Source organism: Diaporthe batatas (genome assembly GCF_019321695.1).
Source record: "Diaporthe batatas strain CRI 302-4 chromosome Unknown Contig00002, whole genome shotgun sequence".
Lineage (NCBI taxonomy): Eukaryota > Fungi > Ascomycota > Sordariomycetes > Diaporthales > Diaporthaceae > Diaporthe > Diaporthe batatas.
This window is the reverse complement of record NW_025408549.1, coordinates 2,448,909-2,468,909: the sequence shown is the minus strand read 5'-3', so window position 1 is coordinate 2,468,909 and position 20,001 is coordinate 2,448,909. Positions and strand designations below refer to the sequence as shown.

Genomic DNA, 20,001 nt, shown 5'->3' with positions numbered 1-20,001 from the left:
TTCATTCAATTGGGCCCGGTACATCGGGTTGTTGACAGCTAATTTGGTTCGATTTTCAATTCTTCTTCAGCTCGGGGTATAAGCAATAAGAAACACCCTCCCACTCTGCCATCGTCGATTTGGCTCTGGGCCCCACCCCCTTCAACTGATAGGGACACTGGCGGTGGCCGCGACGCGGCCCTTCAAACCGTAGCTTAGTTATCGTACAAAGGCATAAAAATATGTAGAGCATCATTCACACCACAACCGCTAGTTGTCTTTCCCATCTGCGTCAACTCCTCCATTATCGACAGCTTTTGTGTCTGCATTCGATGGTGCCCCGTCATCCTTTTTGGGTCCACTGCCCAGTAAAAGCGTCCGGAAATCAGCGTTGCTCTTCATTCCGCCGCTAGATGTGCCAGATGCGACGCCGTTTTCTCCGTTGGTCGTGGGAGCTGACGACGATGGCTCTGCTTTCTGCTCCTTGTTGATGACGCCGCTGAATCCAAGGCCGCGTTTCTGCCCCTTGGACCCCAGCACCGGTCGACGTATCATGGTCGACGGAGGTGGCATCATCGCACTGGAAACCTTGCTCTTACTGTTCTGAGCAGGAGCCGGTGCAGCCGGCTTCTGGTCGACACGGTCGATCCTGACTTCGCCCTTCTCCTGAAAGAGCTCGGACACGGATCCAGTCTTGAGCTTCCGGTCTTCGACCTCAATTCCATCCAGAGACAGTTGAGCCTTTCCCGCCGCAGCTGCATCGACGAATTCAAGGATGGCGCCACCGTGATCATGGCGAAGCGTGAGCTTGGCAAGCTGGCCGTGTGCTTCCACAAGGGCCTGGACGCGGGCGTCATTCATTGTGTCGGGCAAGCCCATGAGCGCGAACGTCCGTCCCGCCTCCTTGGACTCCTTGGGTTTGGACTTTTCATCGTCGTAGTCTAGCATGGCATTGTCACCCTCGGTGTCCTTCGCACCGCTTGGGCCCGGCGAGGGCGACATTGAAGGCCCAGCTCTAGACACAGGCTTGAAGTTCTTGGCAACAGATTTCTCCACCTTGAGGATGTTGTTTCTGAGCTTTGTCTGGTTCAGCTCCGCAACAGCCTCCTGGGCCTGCTCTTTTGTCTGGAATACCACAAAGGCGGAACCACGACTGTGGCCGGTCTTGGTGACTAGAATGCGAACACGCTGGACAGTGCCATATTTCTCAAACATGGTCTTCAGTTCTGCCTCTGTCACCTGCTCAGGGACATTGGTGACATGGACTTCACGTCCCTCTTCTTGAGGACCTTCCCGATTCTTCTTGTTTTGGGGGTCCGAGTACTTGGCCACGAGCTTGTACTTGCCCTCCAGAAGCTTCCCGTCGAGTCTGGTTGCTTTCGCCGCCCCCTCTGCATCGCGAAATGTCGCGTAGCAGAATCGGCGATGGCTATTGGCTTGCAGGCTTGGCCACCTTATCGAGAAGATCTCGCCGCAATCTTTAAATAGGTTTCGGATAAACGAATCATCGGCGAGCGGGGGGTAATTCGTGACGTACAGGGTGGTCCCTGTCGCAGGAAGCACCGTGATTTGCTGCTGGCCAAAATACTTCCCGTCCCGAAGCAGCGCGGATTGCAGCTCCTCCGGAGTTGCGAACTCGATGAGAGCCACAGCTGATTGGCCGCTGGCCTCGGTCTTGAAGACAATGTTGTTGATGTGCCCGTACTCGCGGAAGTATTGCCTGACCTTGGTCTGAGTTCCCTCCGGGGGAGGGGGCAAATTGGTCACAAAGACCGACGTGTTCTCGCGGTCGCGTTTCAAGCGTTGCTGTTCGGCTTCCGCGTCTTGCTGTTTGACCCGTTTGCTCGAGATCTCTGACGTTTCGTCAGCACCGTCATCTCTGGACCTCTTCTTGGAAGATGTTTCGTCCGGACCTTGCATTGACTGGTCAGCAACAGCTGATGATGCCTGCGCCTGTTCTTGGTACTGTGCCATCTGCGCAGAGTAGGCTGCCGCTTGTTCCTCCTGTCTCCGCTCGGCGACAGCCTTTAACCCCTTGTGCACGGTATCGTTGGCGCGGCGAACGGCTTCGGGCGGCTCGTAGTCGTTACAGTGCTGCACGTATATTTCCATGAGCTTCTCCGGCCAGTCCAGTGTGCGCCGCTGCACCGCGCGGGCCAGTATGCTTGTTGCCAATGTCGGGATCCGGGAGCCTCGTGACGCCAACGAAGCAGGCGTTGGGCTCCGACCGTTCATCGCCTTGTGTGTCTGGAAGATGGACATCTCCCACATGTAAAAGGTCAGCCAGAAGTTGTAGCTGTCGGCATAGATGCTCTTCTTGGCCAGCTGGTTCCAGTAGTTGCGCGCCTCGTCGACCGTGACCTTCTTCTCGGTCAAGTATTGGACGAGGATGCGCTCCAGGCGGAAGTTCGGGTCGCCTTTATACTCGTTGTCGTACAGCCGCTTTCCCCACACTTGCACGTCCTCCAAGGCGGCGGTCAACCCAATCTCGGCCACGTCCGCGTCCTCGTCTGTCGCGTTCGGATTCATGGCCCGGCGCTTCAAGAAGCCACACCAGGCTGCATACAGGTCGATGACGCTAGCCATGCCGTCTCGGTCGAGCTGAGAGCTGGAGGTGGCAGCGTGCTTTATTTGTTCGACGCGGTCGTACGAGAGTCCGGCCTCCTCGGCGCTGAGGATGTAGCGCGCCCACAATGTGCCGGCCCAGGGGCAGTGAGAGACTGCGCGCTGGAGCGTGTTCAAGAGGTTGGGCAGGATACGCAACATGTCGTTCGCCTGGGACCGGTCGGCACTGAAGACAGTGTGCAGAGATGAGACCCAGACGACGTAATCGGTCCAAATGCCGTCGTCTCTAGAGAAGATGCCAGTCAGAGCACGCGAGTAAAGGCCTAGGCAGATCTCAACCAGCAGTCCCTGGTGAAAGGCATCTTTGCTTCTATTCTGTCTCATCTCCCAGCCCAGGTACTCTCGCATGACGGTCTTTTCCTCGTCGAGTTTCCCATCGGCCCTTGCCCTGTTCAACTTGATCTCGAACGTCTCTCGGTCGTCCCAGATCTTCCTCGTCTCTTGGGTGCTACTGGAAATGTCCTGCATTGTGCTTTCGTACTCTGCCCTGTTGTATTCGGAGAGAAAGGTAGAGAACATCTGCGAGGTGTCGTCCCAGGTCTTGTGGGGTGTCTGCAGCCGGTTCTTGAAGAGATGCGTGATGCGTTGCACTCCTTGGTTAGTCCGAGTACTCGACAGCAGCTCCATCTCCAATGCAACCCATCGATTCCAGAGTTCGTGGCTGTCGCTCAGCCGATACCTGACGGACTCGTAGCCCTGCTGCCATAGCGACAGCGCGGCGTCGAGGGAGAATATCTCACGACCAATGAGCTTCTCTTCATGCGACAGGCGGTAGCCGTTGTTGGCGTAGGAATTGCACTCGACATAGAGCGACCAGAAGTAGTCGCAATACGCGATCCATATCCTGAGGCTGCCATACTCGGCATTGACCGCCTGTTTGTAGCGCTCGAGGATGTCGACGCGATTGGAGATGTCTCTTGCCTTGGCGCGCGACTCCTCTTCGATCAATGCGAGCCAGGCGTCCTCGCCGACTGGCTGTGCATGAGGCCCGTTAGCCATGGCGGCGGCTCTGGGTGGTTGAGAGGTCGGCGGTGCAGCGAGCAGGAGGGGGGGGGGCGCAGAGGTGTGCGTGTGGGCGTGGTTGGTTTGCGAGGTGACCCGGCCTCGGGGTGACGACAAGCTGCCGTGCCGTGACGTGACGGGACGGGACGGGCGAGGCAGGGAGGGAGGGGACGGAATTGCGACCGGGGGCGATGGGTGGTTGTGCTGCAAGGAGTGGGATGAGACTTCTCGTCGTGTACTGTGAAGTCCCACTTGGCCAAGGGCGCTGCGAGGCGCAAACAACGAGAGGTTGCACGCAGTACCTCGTTAGGACTGGAGGCGGGCGGTTGCGACCTGGTGGTTGTGGTTGTGAGGGTGGTGCAGGCGACGGTGGTGGTGGTGGTGGTCGCGGTCGCGGGCGCGGGAGTCAGAGTCGTCGGTGTCAGGCGGCCAGTCTTCCTCCTCGTCCACGTCACGACAGGAAAATAGAGATGGGGGAAGATGAAGAAATCGCACCATCTGATAATGGAGCCTACGGGACAAGGTGAACGTGGATTTTGGGAGCCAAAGGTGGGAAAAGGTGGGACGCAGTCCTAGAACAGACGAGAAAAATTTGGTGCAGGTGCAGGTGCTGGTGCTGGTGCTGGTGCAGGCGCAGGCGCAAGCGCAGGCACGGGAGAGGAAGGGTACTTAGGTAGACGAGTACGGAGTACGGAGTACGGAGTGCAGACAGAGTACCGAGCGCAGAGTACGGAGGGCTGCCACCAGACGACACCGGCCGACCGCAAATGTAACGCAACGGCAAGGGCAATGGCAGTAGCAACTGCGACAGAATGGGTGACCCAGGTGGTGAGACGAGTGTTGAGTGAAGATGGGTGACGGGTGACGAGTGACGAGTGATGAGCGTGTGCCGCTTGCAGTCAGTCAGGCAGTCAGTAAGTATCGCTGGTGCTGTGCTGAGCTGTGCTGAGCTGTGCAGAGCCACGCGGTGCAGGAGGATAGCGCAAGTACTGCCTGCCTGTACCTTGCCTGCCTGCCTGCCTGCCCGTCAGTTAACCCGGGACTGCAGTTAGAGGCCAAATGTCTGATGAGAGACGGAGAGAGATGTCGGGGAGCAGAACAAGGCCCACAGTACTGTGCACACAGTATCAAATATCCGCTAATAAGGTAAGCATGCTGCACGCCGCGCCAGGCTGCGTCTTGGTACAGGTCTCAGGTCGGCGGTACGTACCGAGGTACTGTGTTGCCGCTGATCACTACCTACGGAGTACAGCAAGGCATACACCTACCGAGGTAGGTATGTACGGTACACTACTTAGTCCCTGGGTCGGCTGGCAGGTGCCTAGCTAAGTACCTACCTAGGTACCGAGTCTACCATTACCGGGCCGCCTGCTATAACATCTAGCCCGCTACAGTGACTATCTTGGTGCCTAGGGTACGGTGCATAGGTATTTACCTAGGTCCTGTCGTAGAAGGCAGGGAGGGGTGGGGTGGTGGTGGTGGTTATGATATCCGTTTCCATCCAGCTGCAGCCGTCCCAGTTTCATCGACTCGTCTTGGGCGAACAACACAGACATGACTGGACACGACAGCTTCACGAAAGTCGAGGGACTCTGGTGGAAGATGGGACCAGGGACCAACCGAGCTCTTCGGCTCGCTCGCTTGGGCCCTTGCACGTCAGACCAACCTTGTAAGGCTCGGCTGCGAGTGCCACTGCGGGTGCCAGCACGGGAACCTTGGAAGGTCACGGCCAGCCTGGCGGTCCTGCGGCTCGCGGCAGCTGCTGCAGCTTGCATGCTCTGCCTGCTGCACACTGGCTGCTCTGCCAGCCTGCGAGCCTGCCAGGCTGCGTGCATTGACTCGCGCGAGTATGGGGGAGAATAGATAATGGGCAACGTCCACGGGAATACACGTGTGGTCGTGTAAACATCTTCCCGGGTCTGCACTGGCCTGCATTGGCCTGCACTGGCCTGCACTGGCCCTGGCCCTGTCCCTGTTGCGCCGTGGTGCTGTGGTAAACCATCGTGCTTGAGCCGTACCGCAATGCACCACACCATATCTCGCGGCATCGTCATGGCAATATTGAACGAGTCCGGGCGGCAGGCCGATCTGAAAACGGCCTCTAAACTCTAATCCAGCCCTTTGGATAGTGGTCCCTTCAATCAGCTTCAATCAGCATGGCAGCAACGGGCGCACTCAGGGCTTTCCGTCTTTTTCTGCGAACGCGGTACCTGGGTACTTGTCGAGCCGTACCCCGTTCTCCGTACCCACGACAAGCAATGCGCTTGAGCCAATTGCCCGTCAGCGTTACGTCATAGATTACCCCCCCAGGGAAGGACCCTTCCCTCCTAGCGGGCCCCTCTCCCTCGCGCCGTTCATCGACTCTTGATCAGTCTCCGCAACCATAATTAGCCAGCCGGCGATTCCAGGCCCTGCCTGCTCCTTGTCGCTGGCCCCCCAAGTCCCAATGCCCAATGCCCAATGCCCACTCGGCAGAGTCCACCGACCCTCAACGTCGACCGGCCATTTGGCAGGCACCTCACAAGTCGCGAATGCAAGCCACCGCAGCCACCGAGCAACACAGTCTGGCAGTCTGTCTGGCAGTCTGTCTTCCAGTCTGTCTTCCAGTCTGTCTTCCAGTCAGTCTCGACTCTGGATTCTGGACTCTGGCTGACTTGACTGACGCTGGCTGTCATGTAATAGGAATGGCACGTTACCTTCCTTGCCTCTCCTTTGACCCTAGGCTACGCTGCATACTGACCGAAAACGCCTTGTGTGCTCTAACCATCTTGCCGTCCTCCTCTGAACCCGCTATTCCCGTAAACTGCTCTTGGCAGCCACAAGTGCAGCGCCGTGGGAACATGCCGTCCTACCCGACCCAGCGAGTCCATTTTCCCCAGCCCTTCACTGGCTGACTGCCTGGATCGACTCTTCTCTGGGCGGACGTGCTGCATGGCAGAAAACCACCCGAGTCCAAAGTCCCAAGTCTATTGAATCTTAGCACCCGCCGACGTGGGGACGTGGACCCAGCCCAAACTTCTTCCGGCCTGCGCAGAGACGAGAACGAGACGTACAGCCCGCTGGGCAGGGTGGGGTTTCCCTTTCCAGGGCCCCGGATCGCACGCGGCCACCAGCCGAAGACCAAGACCAAGGGGAGCAAAACCGTGGGAGGCCAAAACCCGAGACCGCACTATATTGCATCAAACCCCCTTTTGAGATCCCGAATTGTCTCTCGGTCTCTCGTACGTGACCCGACCAACCACATTCTGGGCCCTTTCGAACCGTTTCGGGCGGGGCCCGACCTGCCGACCTGGCCCTGCCTGGCCTCACCTAGATGTATGGAGCCCACCCACCCCTCGAATCTGCTCCGGATGTCCTGTCTGTACGGAGTATCGCGGCACACCATTTTAGCCCACAGAGAAGCTTATTGCTCGGGATGACGTTTTGTCGCTGCGTCTGGACCGCCGCTGCGGAATGCAACACGCCATGATCCAGAAATTCTGCATGAGTTCTGCATCGGCTCGCACACCCGTCACTCCATCTTTGGCCATGCTGGACATGCTGGACATGATCTTCGATCTGCAAAATTTCATCAACAGCACTTCGCAGACCCTCCAGTCGTCTCCCATCAAAGAGCTAATCAGCGACTCCAAGCAGTACTGATCCTCAGCACACTTCTAATGTGCAAGCCCCTCGCATGACAGCTATCACCCGATAATATCTGCATGGTAAGGCGGGATGTAGGGATCATTTTCTGCACCCTCGAGGGCCTGCGTTGTCGATCTGTCTTCCATTCTGGCATAGGCATCCCGTTCATCTCCCGCCTGCACGCCCGCCTTGTCGAGGCTGTTATTCCCCCAGTTCTTGGAAGAGACTGCAAGCCTGATTTGCTGGACAGCTTCTTCCCTCACTCGCTGTGGAGCTGTTACAAGGGTTGGTGCGCAAGGTGAGCTGGTGTGCCTTGCGCGCATGTCCGTCGCTCGGCGCTTCGGAGCTGCGTGCCTCGTGTGAAGCCCCGATATCGACACCTGACTGAACATGGTGACCTGAGATTGGTGGTTTGAGCAGTGTACATTCTGCATTGCCTTGTTGTGCCCTGCAGGTCTCGTATTAGGTCACTCGTCTGGGACAAATGGTTTGATGCTTGTGAGCCAGCTACTTCCGCCCTCGACCCCCAGGCCGCTCGCAGGCCGATATCAGATCCAGTGGCCGTTTCCAGGGCTATGGCGATTCTGTTGAACGCATGCCGCCCATTTTAAGTGAACTGCAAATTCCTGAGAGCTGCTGTTATACTTCGTCATGGAGGAGCGTCGTCATCCTTCAGGACCTTATATCTCTTCGATTGCAGGGGACTGCGCTTGCCTCGGATTGAACGGCATACTCTCGATCTACTTCTATCAGGTGCACTTGTGGGCGCGATTTGATGGCCATGGGTAACTGTATAAGGCCTGTGAGTCTGGTTATAAGTAGATCTCATTGATTTATGCATCCTACTTTGTTCCCTCTCAGCGTGCGAGGCACTCTTTTCGAGACAATAAGCACAAATTCCAAATGTTCTAGTTGTTATTACAGTTCTTGGTTTGTCAGTGTACAGTATTTCTTTCCTTCAGGTTCCTCTTCTAAGCCGGAACCACAATGAGGACCCTACGAGGAGAAGAGGTAATACACTTCTAGACAACCATACCCCAGGTTTGTGAGTTTCGCTGCACAGGGCTTGTGATAGTGGCGTTTCAATCTACTTCTTCGAATCAGTCTTCTCCCAAAGGCCATCATCTCGCGCCATAAGTCTAAGCGTTGGTCGCATCCATCTGCGCCGGTGCCGTCCAGGTTGGGGCTATTGCAAGACATGACCTACCTATTCTGACGCCGTCAAGCACTATTATGTGAAAGTGCTATCACCGTGTGACTCAGAATTAGCACGCAGAAGGACTTCAGAGGACGGGAAAGTTCTCATGCGCACAACACTGAATACCGAGTGAGAGCCACGATGCTTCACAGAATACGTTGGAATTCCACTTGCTCTTCTTTCCGAGGCATGAGGTCTCAACAAGCATCAAAATTGTGACAGCCAGCAACGACGTCGCTCTTCCAAGGTTTCCGCCCCCGGTGCCCTGAATCTGCCGCCATCGATCTCAGCGCAATCACACCGTACCGCCTGCAGAGCTCCACTATTGCCAGCGATCACGGGTTGCAAAGCATATACAAGCGTCAGGGGGACAGTGTGCGTTTCGAGAACCTAGCTAGAGCCAGACAGTCGTGAGCCGCATACGCACTCGGACGAATTAGCCTAGGAGTCACAATAAGCTCCAGTCGCTTCGGGTTGCTCAAGTGTGTAATTTTACCTATAGGCACCAGAATCAAGTAGCTCGTCAACCCACCTCCCACATTTGCGAATTCCCGGGGCGTCTGCCACGGAGGATATATTAGAAGTGGCACCAATTGTCTCGCATGCGACGGGTCTGACTCTAGCACTAGTTGAGCAGTATGTCTGGGTGGACGCACTTTGCGTCGTCAAGAAGGGACAACAATGTCAAGACCGTGCACCAGCTCAACCTCATGGGCGCTTTCGCTAAAGCCTAGGATGGGCTGCTTCTGGAGACACAAGCTTGCAGCGACTCGTGAATTGGGACCGATAGGCGGAACAGCGACCTTCAGACTCAGTAAAAAATACCCCTCATGGTCGGGGGTACATATGTAGGATGCGAAGGCGAAGCCTCTAGGTCGCTCCAGTCGGAGGAGGCCATCGAGATCAGGCGAGAGGGGGGCTCGAGGAAACGGTTCCAAACACCCGATACAGAGCCTCCAAAAGACCATGGCCATAGGGCAGTCCGGCTCTTCACCGTCTTACAAGTCACATCTCCTGATTTTTCTGTTCTGGTCGCTTTGAAATGTAGACCGGCCAGGTCGTCGGCACCATTGTGAAGTATGCCTTCCATTTCCACTCTTTGGAGGGATCCACCAAATCAAGATCATAGTCTCTGATGATCTATTGTGTGGTCAGAAATGGAGTGTGGATAGTGGTGTGTAGTTCCTCAGAGGGAGGATCACTTACGGTGGAGCAGATCTTGAGTAATTCCATACGAGCAATGTGCTGTCCTGGACAGGACATATAGCCAGCTCCGAACTGATGAGTTACACAAATTAGAAAGTGCCAGGGCCACACAAGGAATGCCTGACGAAGGACCCACCGGGATGAAGAACTTCTCTAGACGCGCAGCATCAGGGCTTAACCATCGCTCAGGCCTGAACTCATTGGCATCTGCTCCCCAGATTGCTTTGTTGCGATGAAATACCCAAGGATTTATGGATAGCGTTGTGCCCTCTGGGAAATAACGACCCCCGACCTCAATGCCACCTTTGGGGGCAACCCTCGGCAAACCCACTTGTTCTAAAGTTAGCTCGTGTCCCATCAAGGTGTCATAGATGGCTTGTGAAAGTCCTGTTGACGGGCGCTTACTGGGGACTGGACTATGGACTCGCAGGCCTTCTTTGATGCATGCCTGAAGATAACCAAGTTGCTGTGCATCAGCGTAAGAGACGACCTTTTCCAAACAAAGCCCCTTTGCCTGTGCCTCGAGTATCTCAGCTCGAGCTGCCTTCCAAGTCTCGGGGTGACGGATCATGTGGTAAATTGTACTCTGCAAGCCACACGAAACAGTATCGCTGCCAGCCCCAACGTTCATGGTCGTCTGGGCCTCGATGTTGCGGAAGCTCGTCCGGTCGGGATGCTGGTTCAGGTATTTAAACCAGTGTGCCACGACGTCAAATCTGGCGTCTGGGTTCTTTTGTCTTTCGAGCAGAGTCTCGAGGGCGTGCCTGAACAACATGGACCCTGGTGACAAGCCGAGGATTGTCACCAGTGGGTTGCCCAGCACGAGCTGTAGCCAGCGGAACTGTGAGACCGGAGTGCCGATTCCCTGAAGAGCGGCATTGTTGCTTATGCTGTTGCCAATATCCTCGCCTTTCTCGATGAAGCCGAACTCCTTGCTGAACAGCACTTCACCAACGACATCAAATGTCGTGAAAGTGAAAAATTGGTCCAGATCCATGGGCTTGCCTGACCCGGAGAACCTATCCATCCAGCCGAAGAGCTTGCTGACGACACGGCTGAGAGCTTCCTCATACTTGACCACGTTCGAAAGGGCGTATCCAGACGCGAAGGCTTTCGACCTTTCCATCTTTTCCTTTGGGTCGCGGGCTGATATTGGGGTTTGAAATCGCCAATCCGGAATCGCACCAATCCCGTAGAAGGAACCCTTTGCGAATCCATCGTCAGCATCAGAAAACTTGATGATTTAGGGGGCCCAAGGCACTTCATTAGTCTCTCACCTTAGGCAGGGCTTGCAACAACAAATGCTTGACCCCATCTGGGTGTGTGACTGAGACTTCATTCGGTGCCATTCTGACGAACGGCCCGTATTTCTCGTGGGCATCCCTCAGCCGCACATTCTGGTTTCCATCGACGATGATCTTGACGTGCCACAATCTAGTTATGGACGCCCAAAAAGGCCCTGGGATGTCTTTGATTGGAGAAAGAAACCGGCGATATAAGACGACGGTGAGCACAAGTGCGACTGCAGAGCCCAAAATTGTGGGCAAAGTAACAGACTCGCTGAATCTTGAGGCCCAACCGCCCGCTCCAGACCTCGACAAGATGTGGTCCGAGGCTGTCATTCTGACATTAGCATCGATCATAAGCTCTGGATTAGAGGGGCAATGGTGTTCTTGAGGCAAGCAGAAAGCGGATTGCATGCATGAATAAAAGTCGCCAGATCGACCATCGTGCTCCCCTCAACCAATCAGTGGATCTCTGAATATTAATGGTTGCAATCCCAGTGAGCGGTATCTTTGTGGGGCCGGCTCAAGTGCTTTCAACCCAATTGTTTACTGAGAGCACAGTACTCCGTAAGACGATCTTCCATTAGGGTACAACACGATATTTTCTTGCTCTAGGATCCCCGAGTCATGCTCACGCGCCAGCGCACACCATGTAACATCGACATGCTCCAGTGGGCCTGGATGCGCACACACACACATGCAGTCTACGTGGGCACCGGGCGTTTACTGATCACATCCCATTGACACTTCCAAAGCTTACTGAAAGTTGACAAAAGCACCGCCATCGACCAATAATTGCGACCCAGTGACATACCCGCTCAGCTCCTCACAGGCGAGGAACACGGCCGGCCCCGCCAGGTCCCTCGTCTCCCCCGTCCTGCCAAGCGGTATCCTCCCCTCCATGTACGTCCTCTTGGCCTCGTCAGCGAGGTCCTCGTCGTTGAGCTGCGTGCGGATCGTGCCGGGCAGCAGCGCGTTGCACCTGATCCCGTACTTGCCCAGCGCGACGGCAGTGCTCTGCATCAGCGACAGGATGCCCGCCTTGGTAGGCGTGTAGTGCGTCTGCCCGCCTCCCCCGACGAGCGCCGAGATGGACGAGATGCCGATGATCGACCCGCCGGACGGCGACTGGCCCGTCGCCATCTGCCGCGCCGCCGCCTGGACCACGTAGAAGGCCCCGTCCAGGTTCGTCCGCACCGTCTTGGAGTACAGGTCCGCCGGCAGGTCCAGGAACTCGGCAAAGGTGCAGATGCCCGCGTTGGAGACGCAGATGTCCAGCCGCCCCGTCTTGAACGTCTCCAGCGCGAAGGCCACCAGCTTGGTCCCCGTGGCCGGGTCCGTCACGTCGCCGGCGAGGTGGGCGAGGGAGCCGGCGGTCTGGCCGGCTCCTGCTGTGGATTTGATCTTGTCCGCCTCAGCGATGAGGGAGTCCAGGTGTGGCTTGTCCTTCTCGAGGTCGAGGTGGTTTACTGCGACGTTGCACCCTTGCCGGAGGTACTCGAGGCAGATGGCCCGGCCGATGCCAGTCGTGCCGCCTGTGATGATGGCTGTCTTGCCGGCAAGGACGTTCTTGAGTGCCATGGCTGCTGGTTTGTCGGTGGTGTACCGCGCGGGATATTGAGTCTAAAGAGCAAAGAGCACAGCAGCGTCAAGTTATAGTGGTTGTCGTCGTCTTGACACCGGGACCGAGGGCCGTTGCGATGAATGTGGAGGCGGAGTTCTGCGTGGGTTCGTGGAGCTGCGGGGGACTGGGCGTTCCAGAGTTAGATTCTTGGGGCTTCAGACGCTCAGTCACTCAAATGCGGCAAGACGAGGTTGACTTGAAGAAAGACTGGAAGGGCAAAAATAAGAAAGAGAAGCACAATTGGTTGCTCCTCCGTCTCAAAGTGCCAGCGACATATGTCCGTCTCCGAAATGTTCTAGATGGCCAGAAATCTACAATTCGGAGTGTGGAGTATCCCTGCACCTGTTCACAAGCCGTGGCAGGGGCTCTCCGCAGCCGGCAGTCCTCGGGTCATCTGAAAGCGAGCAACAAGAGTCCCTGCACTCTTCTCCATTTAGGGTTCAAAACCTACTGTGGAGTACATACACAGTAACATCACGTACATGCAACATGAGCTCACCCTAGCAACAAGTAATGACATCCTTTTCGTCTTGTCCGTCGGCCAACAAATCTCTCGAGATCACTTGGACCATCTCTACTCTTCTCCATTCTCGTGTCCCTTGGTTCCAAGTCTCAAGTCTCTACTGGAGCTCATCGTCGCCCACGGAGAACTTGGAGAGGTTTCCCTTGCGGTCAACCAAAACCTTGCGCTTGGGCTTGGATTTGGTAGTCTCGGGCGGCGGCGAGGTGCCCTTGCGACGCTTCAGGGCCCCCTTGACTTCGAATGAGCCAAGAAAAGACCGGTTGTAAGACTTGTCCATGTGGTTGTGCTTGATATGAAACATCTCGCCGGTGCGAGGCTGACGCTTCACGGTGGGAAACGGAGCGGCATTGATGATCCAAGAAGCACTTTCGACGTCGGCCAGGACGACAGCGACTGTGCTCTCACGGACTTTGCCCTCAAAAGTGAAGAGTTCCCGAATTCCCGCGTAGTCGTTGCCAGCAGTGGTCGTATCAGTGTTAGAGGACGGCGTCGAAGCAGGGCTCTGGTCATCCGCATTGTACAGGACATTCTCGAGCCAGGCTCGGTCAATGGACTTCATCCAACGCGCCTCGGGACTGTTCGGCTTGGCCCGGTGATGACCAGTTCCGACGTCCACGATGGTGTCGGCGATCATGGAAAGACGCGCCAGACCACTGGCGATGCCGGGGCAGCAAGCACATCCAAGACGATGACTATCAGTAGAAACGGGTTAGTCTGAAGCTCATGCTGCCTCAATGGACAAGGTCAAACCAAAAAGGCTGAAGGACTGACTCGACGCGGACCGACCACTGAGTGATTGCGTCCTCATTATCCTGACAGAGGTGAACAGCAGTAGTGATCGCCGAGATGCAGGGGGGACAGTAGACAATGAATCGAGCCAGTGGCATGTTGGCATGCATGACGGCGGCCTGGATGTCCGGGGCCTCGTAATTGATCTGCATGTAGTTCGACGCGTCGAACTCGGACACAACGGAACCGACACACTTGACGATTTGCTTGGACAGGTTCGAATCGCCGACACGGTCGTGGGGGATGAAACCAGGCTTGCCGCTCAAGTTGGTGACGCCGAACTGGTTGTCCTGGCAGGGCTTACCGTCCTCGAGACGCATGCACTCGGGGGTAAAGGCAAACAAGAAGTGCTTGTAACCGGGCACTTTGGCGGGAACGACCTCTGTGAAGCGTGGGGGAAGCTGGTCAGTGGGATTGTGAAGGTCACGAGCGAGGCGAGCTTGCGGGTCTGGGATGTCTGGGATGCATACCATGGGCGGAACCGGCCTTCGCATCAGCCTTCATCATTTTGGGCAGGTTTGAGAATGAAAAAGTGCTGACTTTCGTTCTTGCTGAAGTGTGACGAAGATGGCTGAAGGAAGAAGAGAGAGATGCGAAGGGATTGGAATTGACTCCCGCCTTTTCTAGATAAAAGGTTGAGAAGCAGGATTGTGTTTGCATCTCAGTGCTTGGACTTGCTTGAGCACGTGTCGGGCGCCAATCTGGCACAGGTCTTGCCATAGAGTGGGAAAACAAAAAGAGAAGGCGCGGTATGCAAGCAACCGACGCCTGCCTAGCTGCATCTCAAAACGGGCACCTGCCATTCACCGTTCTCCCATGGTTATGGCTGCAGGATTTCAAGCAAATAGCTGCATTCTCAGGATGATGCATGGATCAGGCCCGGGCGCTTCCGGACAAAGACAGAGGGCGATTCACTTCATGTGGATGTCTCACGGGTGTGGGTAAGTTGGCATGTGTTGCAGCCTGAGCTCAACAGCAATCAATCTGTTTGCATGATCAGAAGCCGGCAAGATTCTTACTGTGGGCACACCTGGGACATTCCAGTACGAGGGGCACAGGAGACAAAGATACTGAGGGATGGGGGAGAAAAGGGGAGGGGGGATAAATCATGGTGAAGGAAGACTGACATTCGGGAGCCATAGTACCTGGATAATTATGAGCTCATGCAACTCCCGCTTTCCAAGGTTGCCATTCAACTCAGTGCTGATATTTGGACTGTGCGAAGGTGAAGGAGGAAATGTCGTCCCTTGGCATCTGGAGCAAGCCAGCGTTGGCTATACTCCCAGGCCACTGTCTGGTCTCTACGAGCGCTGATTCCACAAAAGCAGACCTGTGTTATGTCACTTCAGCTGGGAAACATTGAATGCAGTGAGGTGGAAAAGCCTCGTCTCAATCCCCTTTAGGTCCGATTAATTCCCGGCTCATGACGTATCATCAGCCATATATACCGATTGCCCTGGCCGCATGACCACATCATAAAGAATCTCAAAGCTTTAGTATACATTCCGTCATGCAAACCCATGCCGATGCTTCCGCTGATTGCGCCGGAACAGCAAGGCTAAAGTGAGAAATTTCGAGACCCATATACACTTTCCCACACACAAACTCCGCCCGTTGTTCAATGTTCTCTTTTTTAGCTTGTTGGTACACGCCTCAGTTGAGGAACTTGGCCCCCTCTTGCTTGAATAACCAATCCCGGTTGGCATCAACCATGAATTCCTGGATGTTGAACTCGTTCGCATTGCCATTGGCACCACCGTCTCCCGACATCGCCGGCTGCCCGCCATCCCTACTACTGCCCTGGCCGTTGCTCTCCATCGTGCCCAGCTCTCCCGGCGCCCCGGCAGGCAGCCTCGGCACGTTGAAGAAGTCGAACACGTCCAGGTACTCGAGGTCGTGAGGCTGTGGCGTCCTGGTGGGCGTGACGCTCGGGTATCGGCTGTTCCTCCCACCCCCGAACCCGCCAGCGCCGAGCCCGCCGTTCCCACCGGGGCCGGGCGTCGTCCCCGTGCCCGACATGCCGAGCCCGTTGGCGCCCGGGTTGACGTGCCGCGGCTGCCGGCTGATGAGGAAGTCGAGGTCGAACGCCGTCCTCCGCATGTCGGCCAGGATCTTGACGCTCGACGGCGTCCCGCTCTCCCCGCCCATGGCCAGCTGGCCCTCGACCTCGCGGTACTCGTCGAGCACCCGCTGGAGAAGGCCGCAGTACCGTGCTGCGACGGGCCAGTACAGGCCCATCTCCCTCAGGCAGTCCACGAAGAATGGCAGCTGGGGGGACAGCTTGTGTTCTACCGTGCTCCCATGCACGAGCAGCAGGCGTGCCGCCACCCATAGTGTGAACGCGAATGGGGGGCCCAGTTTTGACAAGAGGCCGTTTGTCATAACGAACTCCCCCAGTGCTTGGATGTTCTCGACGGCGCCGTGGCATCTTTGGCTGGCGCTGTACGACGGGTGGAAGATGGGGGATCGTGTTGTTGGGTAGGCGGCGGATGAATGCAACCGGATCACCGCGGTGTGATAAGTTGCATGCAGCATGACCCAAGCGCAGTTGAGCTGTTTGGATCCCGGTTGGAAAAGCTTGGCCATGTTGCCAAACTCGCCCGGGAGGCCGAACTTCCATGAGGTCAGGGTGTTGTCGAGCTCCTTGTATCGCATCTGCCACTGTTCGACGTCTGACAGCGCCGAGATGTCGACGGGCTGTTTGAGGAACGTGTGAATCTTGGAGAAGATGCCAAGTATCTCGATGTAATACGAGAATGCACCGAGGTTTTGGGGGTTGTCCATTTTGTGTTCTGGAGAATCGCCATTGTGTTGGTCATGATGTGTGTCGTAGTGGTGCTGGTCACTGAACCATCGCGTCTCAACCTTTTGGTTTTTGGTCCACAGGTCATCACGACAGGGCAAGGCGCGGTCAATCTCGCGCTCATCAAGGGCGAACTCAAAGGCGGTGGCTATTGTCGCGTAGCGGTCCAACAAGTATATCATCCAGAACAGCCTTCTTCGGCTTTCCTCTTCGATGAAGTCCTTGGCTTCGGGCAGGATCATGGCACGGAGGGTATATATGGAGGTGAAGTTTGGGCTGACCGAGAAGGAGCTGGACTCCACGGCGAGGCCGAGCTGCACGACGGAACGTGTGATGAGTGCCATGATGTTCCAGCCAGGAGGCCCGTTGCTGTCGCCGACGAGGTCAAGGGCGAGGATGACAAGTGCCTGCAGAGACTTGACCGAGGAGTGTTCCATTCCGTACAGCATGACCCGTTGCTTTGATACAGCATGGTAATGCCGCCGCCTCTCTTCGGAGAGCCTGGCATCTGTCGAGTATCGTAGGGTGGTGGCGACAATGGCGTGAAGCAGGATCTTGTCGGTCTCTTCTATCATCGAGGGCCCGAACAGCGAGTCGAGTGTGGCTTTTCGATGCAATATCGGACACCAAGTGTTGATGTGCTTGAAGTACAGATCGACCAAGGCATAGAGGAGATCATAAGGTGGTAGGTCTTGATCGGATGAAAGGGTCTGGTTGTGAGAGTGTGCCATATTGACCGTGGGCGAAGGGAGAGGAGCACCAGTGCTGGATCCATAGTACTCCTGTGCCGCGGCACTTGGCATTCCAGCTACTGACACTGATGACATGCCCGATATGTGGCTGTGATTTGTCGGTGATACTCCTGCCATGGTGACTGGAGGCTGGAAGCCGTCATGCAGACCCGGCGTGGGCGGAGGGATGCCGAAGTCCATGGACTGGGTAGCCGGAGGATATGATGACGGCTTCTGCAGGAACAGCGCCGTCTCGGCCTGTGGTGTGCGTATCGTGTCTGGCCTGGTGAAACTGGGTGCTTGGTGGTCGCGAGGAGTGCCGTGGTCACTTGGCAAGCTGGCAACGCTCCCCCTGATACTTGAAGACGGGTTGTGATGTTGCAGCATGGACGGCTGGGCCCGCTGATGGACAGTCATGGTGGCCTGGAGAATCTCTGAATGGGTCCGCAAGATCTCCTCGAGCTTATCGAGCCTCTGCTCCAGCTCGCGGCCATAGCCGGCGCGCAGACCGGGCTTCTTGCGTTCCTTGTACTCGCAGTGGGCGCCATTTCGGCTGCACCACCCACAAGAAGGCTGGCCACGGTCACATTTGACCTGAGAACGATCATGTCAGCTCAGCCCTGTCTAGTTGACGGGATACCAAGCCCGTGACGAGGAATTGGGGGAGGGATAATATTGCACAGCCACGCAAGGTTCCAAAGAAGAGGGGAATCTCACCTTTCTCTGCTTACATAGCTCACATCTTGGTATTGGATTTTCGTCAGCGATTTTCCTCCTTTTCGGACTTGGCTCTGGCTCAGGCTTGGGCTCATGCTCTGGCTCATGCTCTGGCTCATGCTCTGGCTCATGCTCTGGCTCAGGCTCTGGCTCTGGCTCAGGCGTTGGCTCAGGCTCTGGCGAAGAGGGAAGTGGCTTCACTTCTATGCTCTCGCCCACGGAGAGCACACTGGGCGATTCGGAACATAATGGAGACATGGGAACAAGGGACGATCTGCGGGAGGAAAGAGAGCATCGACGAGGATCAGGAGAAACGGACAGTAATGTGACATGGCCGCATTATGGGGTCCCGCTTCAATAGAGGAGCCATGACCAAACAGGGAGGTAGGCAGGCTGGGGTTGATTTGGAGTCTGGGGAAAGTTGACGTGGAGAGGCATGGGGTGCAGCAGCCAGAGACCGGGATGGCCACCAGGGGGGCCATATGAGAGAGCCGGGGTCTAGGGAAAAAAAAGCACTACTAGTAGGATAGGACCAGGAACGGACGGGGGGAGTCGGTCAGGACACTTAATAAAGGGGGGTGGGCGAAGGAAGCAGAAGATGATGAATAAAAGAAAGAGAGCAGCAGGTTGGTAAGTAGATGCATGAAAAGTAGTGAGTGCACATACGAGACAGATATGGGACGCTTCCGCTTGCCATTGCGGTTGACGGTCTCGGCCACATCGTCGTCGTTGTCACTTGCGCCCTCATCGCCACTCTGCCGCTGGTCAGCGTCGTCGAGAATCATGGAGTCGTCATTCTGGGTCTTCACGTGGACGTTGACACTGTCTGCAGCGGGCGAGGCTGAGGACCCCTGGGTACCAGGACCATTGGACTGGTGGTACTGTAGACTCAGACTGGCTGGCGAGGGAGTGTTGGCGGCTGGCGGTGGAGACATGAGCGCGCAAATGCAACAGTGACAACGACGATGACGGACGGGGGCGGGGACAGAGATGGAGACACCCGAGGATACTCGGTGCTGGTAGTGTCGTGTGCCCTGGGTTCTCCGCGTGTTGGCCGGCCGGATTAAGCTCGAGATGGCACGAACCGCGTCCCGATTGCTTGGTTATCCGGGGGCGTGAGACACGAGCATGTGCGTGTGCCGTCCGTATGCGTGGCAGTGGGCGTGTGCGTACGTGCGTAGTGTGCGTGAATGTGTGTGTGTGGGATTCGTGTCTCGCGGGTCGGATGATGGAAGCCGTTATCAGCAGATAAGCAGGGCTTGGCAGGGACAATGAAGAGCGAAGACGAGGGCAAGAAGAAAACAAAAGAGGTTGCTCGGGGTAATGTTAGGCAGAGGGTCGAGAGGATGGGCTCCTCGGGCATTTATTGTGGAATTGGGAATCGGCTGACCGGACGGAGGCACAGGCGCGGGAGGCACCACACCCGTCCCATCCATACACACAATCACTCGCACACCAGGCAAAGCGGTGGAACGAAACAAAAAACCCTCGGGCCAGGGCCGGAGACGCTGTCGTGAAAGGAGTTTAGTTCAGCCAGTGCGGGCGCCAGATGGGCCAGGCCGGCCATGAGCATTGACTCGGGGAGCCCTTGTATATACTGTGTATCCATCCCGTATTGTATCCCGTATTGTGCAATCAATTCATGTGCGGACGCATCCTATGTGCGGGCACATGTGCTGGCCTAGAGAACAGGAGACTTTGCACTATGAAATGGTGTGGTCTGCACTTGCTGTCTTGGTGCGGTGCGCCGCTGCAGCATTCTCGAGGACAACGGCTTCTTCCTTGTGTGCTTGCTACGCTAGAGATATCGAGCAGAAGGAAAGAAAAAAAAAGAAAGAAAAAACAAGGAACAAGGAGGACCCAGGCAAAGAACTGGGATGGTCGAGTGGCC

At 56.3% G+C, this 20,001-nt stretch overlaps 6 protein-coding genes across 6 annotated transcripts; all 6 read right to left on the bottom strand.

Annotated features, from left to right (window-relative positions):
• Window positions 1–31: 31 nt before the first annotated feature.
• KVR01_001337 (U6 snRNP complex subunit PRP24) lies at window positions 32–4,674 on the bottom strand. The gene is made up of 2 exons (XM_044781350.1): window positions 1,893–4,674; window positions 32–1,832 (listed from the first exon to the last, which is right to left on the bottom strand). Exons 1-2 carry the CDS (start codon window positions 3,601–3,603, stop codon window positions 250–252), a joined length of 3,294 nt encoding a protein of 1,097 aa, XP_044649292.1. The 5' UTR covers window positions 3,604–4,674; the 3' UTR covers window positions 32–249.
• A 1,281-nt stretch (window positions 4,675–5,955) lies between these two features.
• KVR01_001086 (uncharacterized protein) lies at window positions 5,956–8,336 on the bottom strand. The gene has a single exon (XM_044792066.1). It carries the CDS (start codon window positions 7,665–7,667, stop codon window positions 7,293–7,295), a length of 375 nt encoding a protein of 124 aa, XP_044649041.1. The 5' UTR covers window positions 7,668–8,336; the 3' UTR covers window positions 5,956–7,292.
• A 1,293-nt stretch (window positions 8,337–9,629) lies between these two features.
• Window positions 9,630–10,986, bottom strand: KVR01_001994 (uncharacterized protein; the record flags this gene model as incomplete). The annotated part of the gene is made up of 3 exons (XM_044784116.1): window positions 9,630–9,967; window positions 10,043–10,841; window positions 10,915–10,986. 3 exons carry the CDS (start codon window positions 10,984–10,986, stop codon window positions 9,630–9,632), a joined length of 1,209 nt encoding a protein of 402 aa, XP_044649949.1.
• A 693-nt stretch (window positions 10,987–11,679) lies between these two features.
• On the bottom strand, window positions 11,680–12,913 carry KVR01_001187 (uncharacterized protein; the record flags this gene model as incomplete). The annotated part of the gene is made up of 1 exon (XM_044788179.1): window positions 11,680–12,913. The coding sequence occupies exon 1, from the start codon at window positions 12,502–12,504 to the stop codon at window positions 11,680–11,682; it is 825 nt and encodes a 274-aa protein (XP_044649142.1). The 5' UTR covers window positions 12,505–12,913.
• Window positions 12,914–13,062: 149 nt separating this feature from the next.
• KVR01_001107 (uncharacterized protein) lies at window positions 13,063–14,493 on the bottom strand. Its single transcript, XM_044790892.1, has 3 exons — window positions 14,330–14,493; window positions 13,857–14,241; window positions 13,063–13,762 (listed from the first exon to the last, which is right to left on the bottom strand). Exons 1-3 carry the CDS (start codon window positions 14,364–14,366, stop codon window positions 13,168–13,170), a joined length of 1,017 nt encoding a protein of 338 aa, XP_044649062.1. The 5' UTR covers window positions 14,367–14,493; the 3' UTR covers window positions 13,063–13,167.
• Window positions 14,494–15,310: 817 nt separating this feature from the next.
• Window positions 15,311–19,928, bottom strand: KVR01_001422 (uncharacterized protein). The gene is made up of 3 exons (XM_044791267.1): window positions 18,777–19,928; window positions 18,111–18,135; window positions 15,311–17,987 (listed from the first exon to the last, which is right to left on the bottom strand). The coding sequence occupies exons 1-3, from the start codon at window positions 19,043–19,045 to the stop codon at window positions 15,513–15,515; spliced, it is 2,769 nt and encodes a 922-aa protein (XP_044649377.1). The 5' UTR covers window positions 19,046–19,928; the 3' UTR covers window positions 15,311–15,512.
• Window positions 19,929–20,001: the final 73 nt, after the last annotated feature.

Excerpts from the sequence above, each read along its gene's own strand:
- KVR01_001337 (XM_044781350.1), bottom strand. The coding sequence starts at position 3,603 with ATGGCTAACGGGCCTCATGCACAGCCAGTCGGCGAGGACGCCTGGCTC. Across the intron at positions 1,833-1,892 it reads TGCTGACCAGTCAATGCAAG|AGATCTCGAGCAAACGGGTC; the intron begins GTCCGGACGAAA and ends ACGAAACGTCAG.
- KVR01_001086 (XM_044792066.1), bottom strand. The coding sequence starts at position 7,667 with ATGCAGAATGTACACTGCTCAAACCACCAATCTCAGGTCACCATGTTC.
- KVR01_001107 (XM_044790892.1), bottom strand. The coding sequence starts at position 14,366 with ATGATGAAGGCTGATGCGAAGGCCGGTTCCGCCCATG. Across the intron at positions 14,242-14,329 it reads GAAGGCCGGTTCCGCCCATG|AGGTCGTTCCCGCCAAAGTG; the intron begins GTATGCATCCCA and ends CACGCTTCACAG. Across the intron at positions 13,763-13,856 it reads GAGGACGCAATCACTCAGTG|TCATCGTCTTGGATGTGCTT; the intron begins GTCGGTCCGCGT and ends TTCTACTGATAG.
- KVR01_001422 (XM_044791267.1), bottom strand. The coding sequence starts at position 19,045 with ATGTCTCCACCGCCAGCCGCCAACACTCCCTCGCCAGCCAGTCTGAGT. Across the intron at positions 18,136-18,776 it reads AAGCGTCCCATATCTGTCTC|ATGTGAGCTATGTAAGCAGA; the intron begins GTATGTGCACTC and ends TCCAATACCAAG. Across the intron at positions 17,988-18,110 it reads AGCTATGTAAGCAGAGAAAG|GTCAAATGTGACCGTGGCCA; the intron begins GTGAGATTCCCC and ends GATCGTTCTCAG.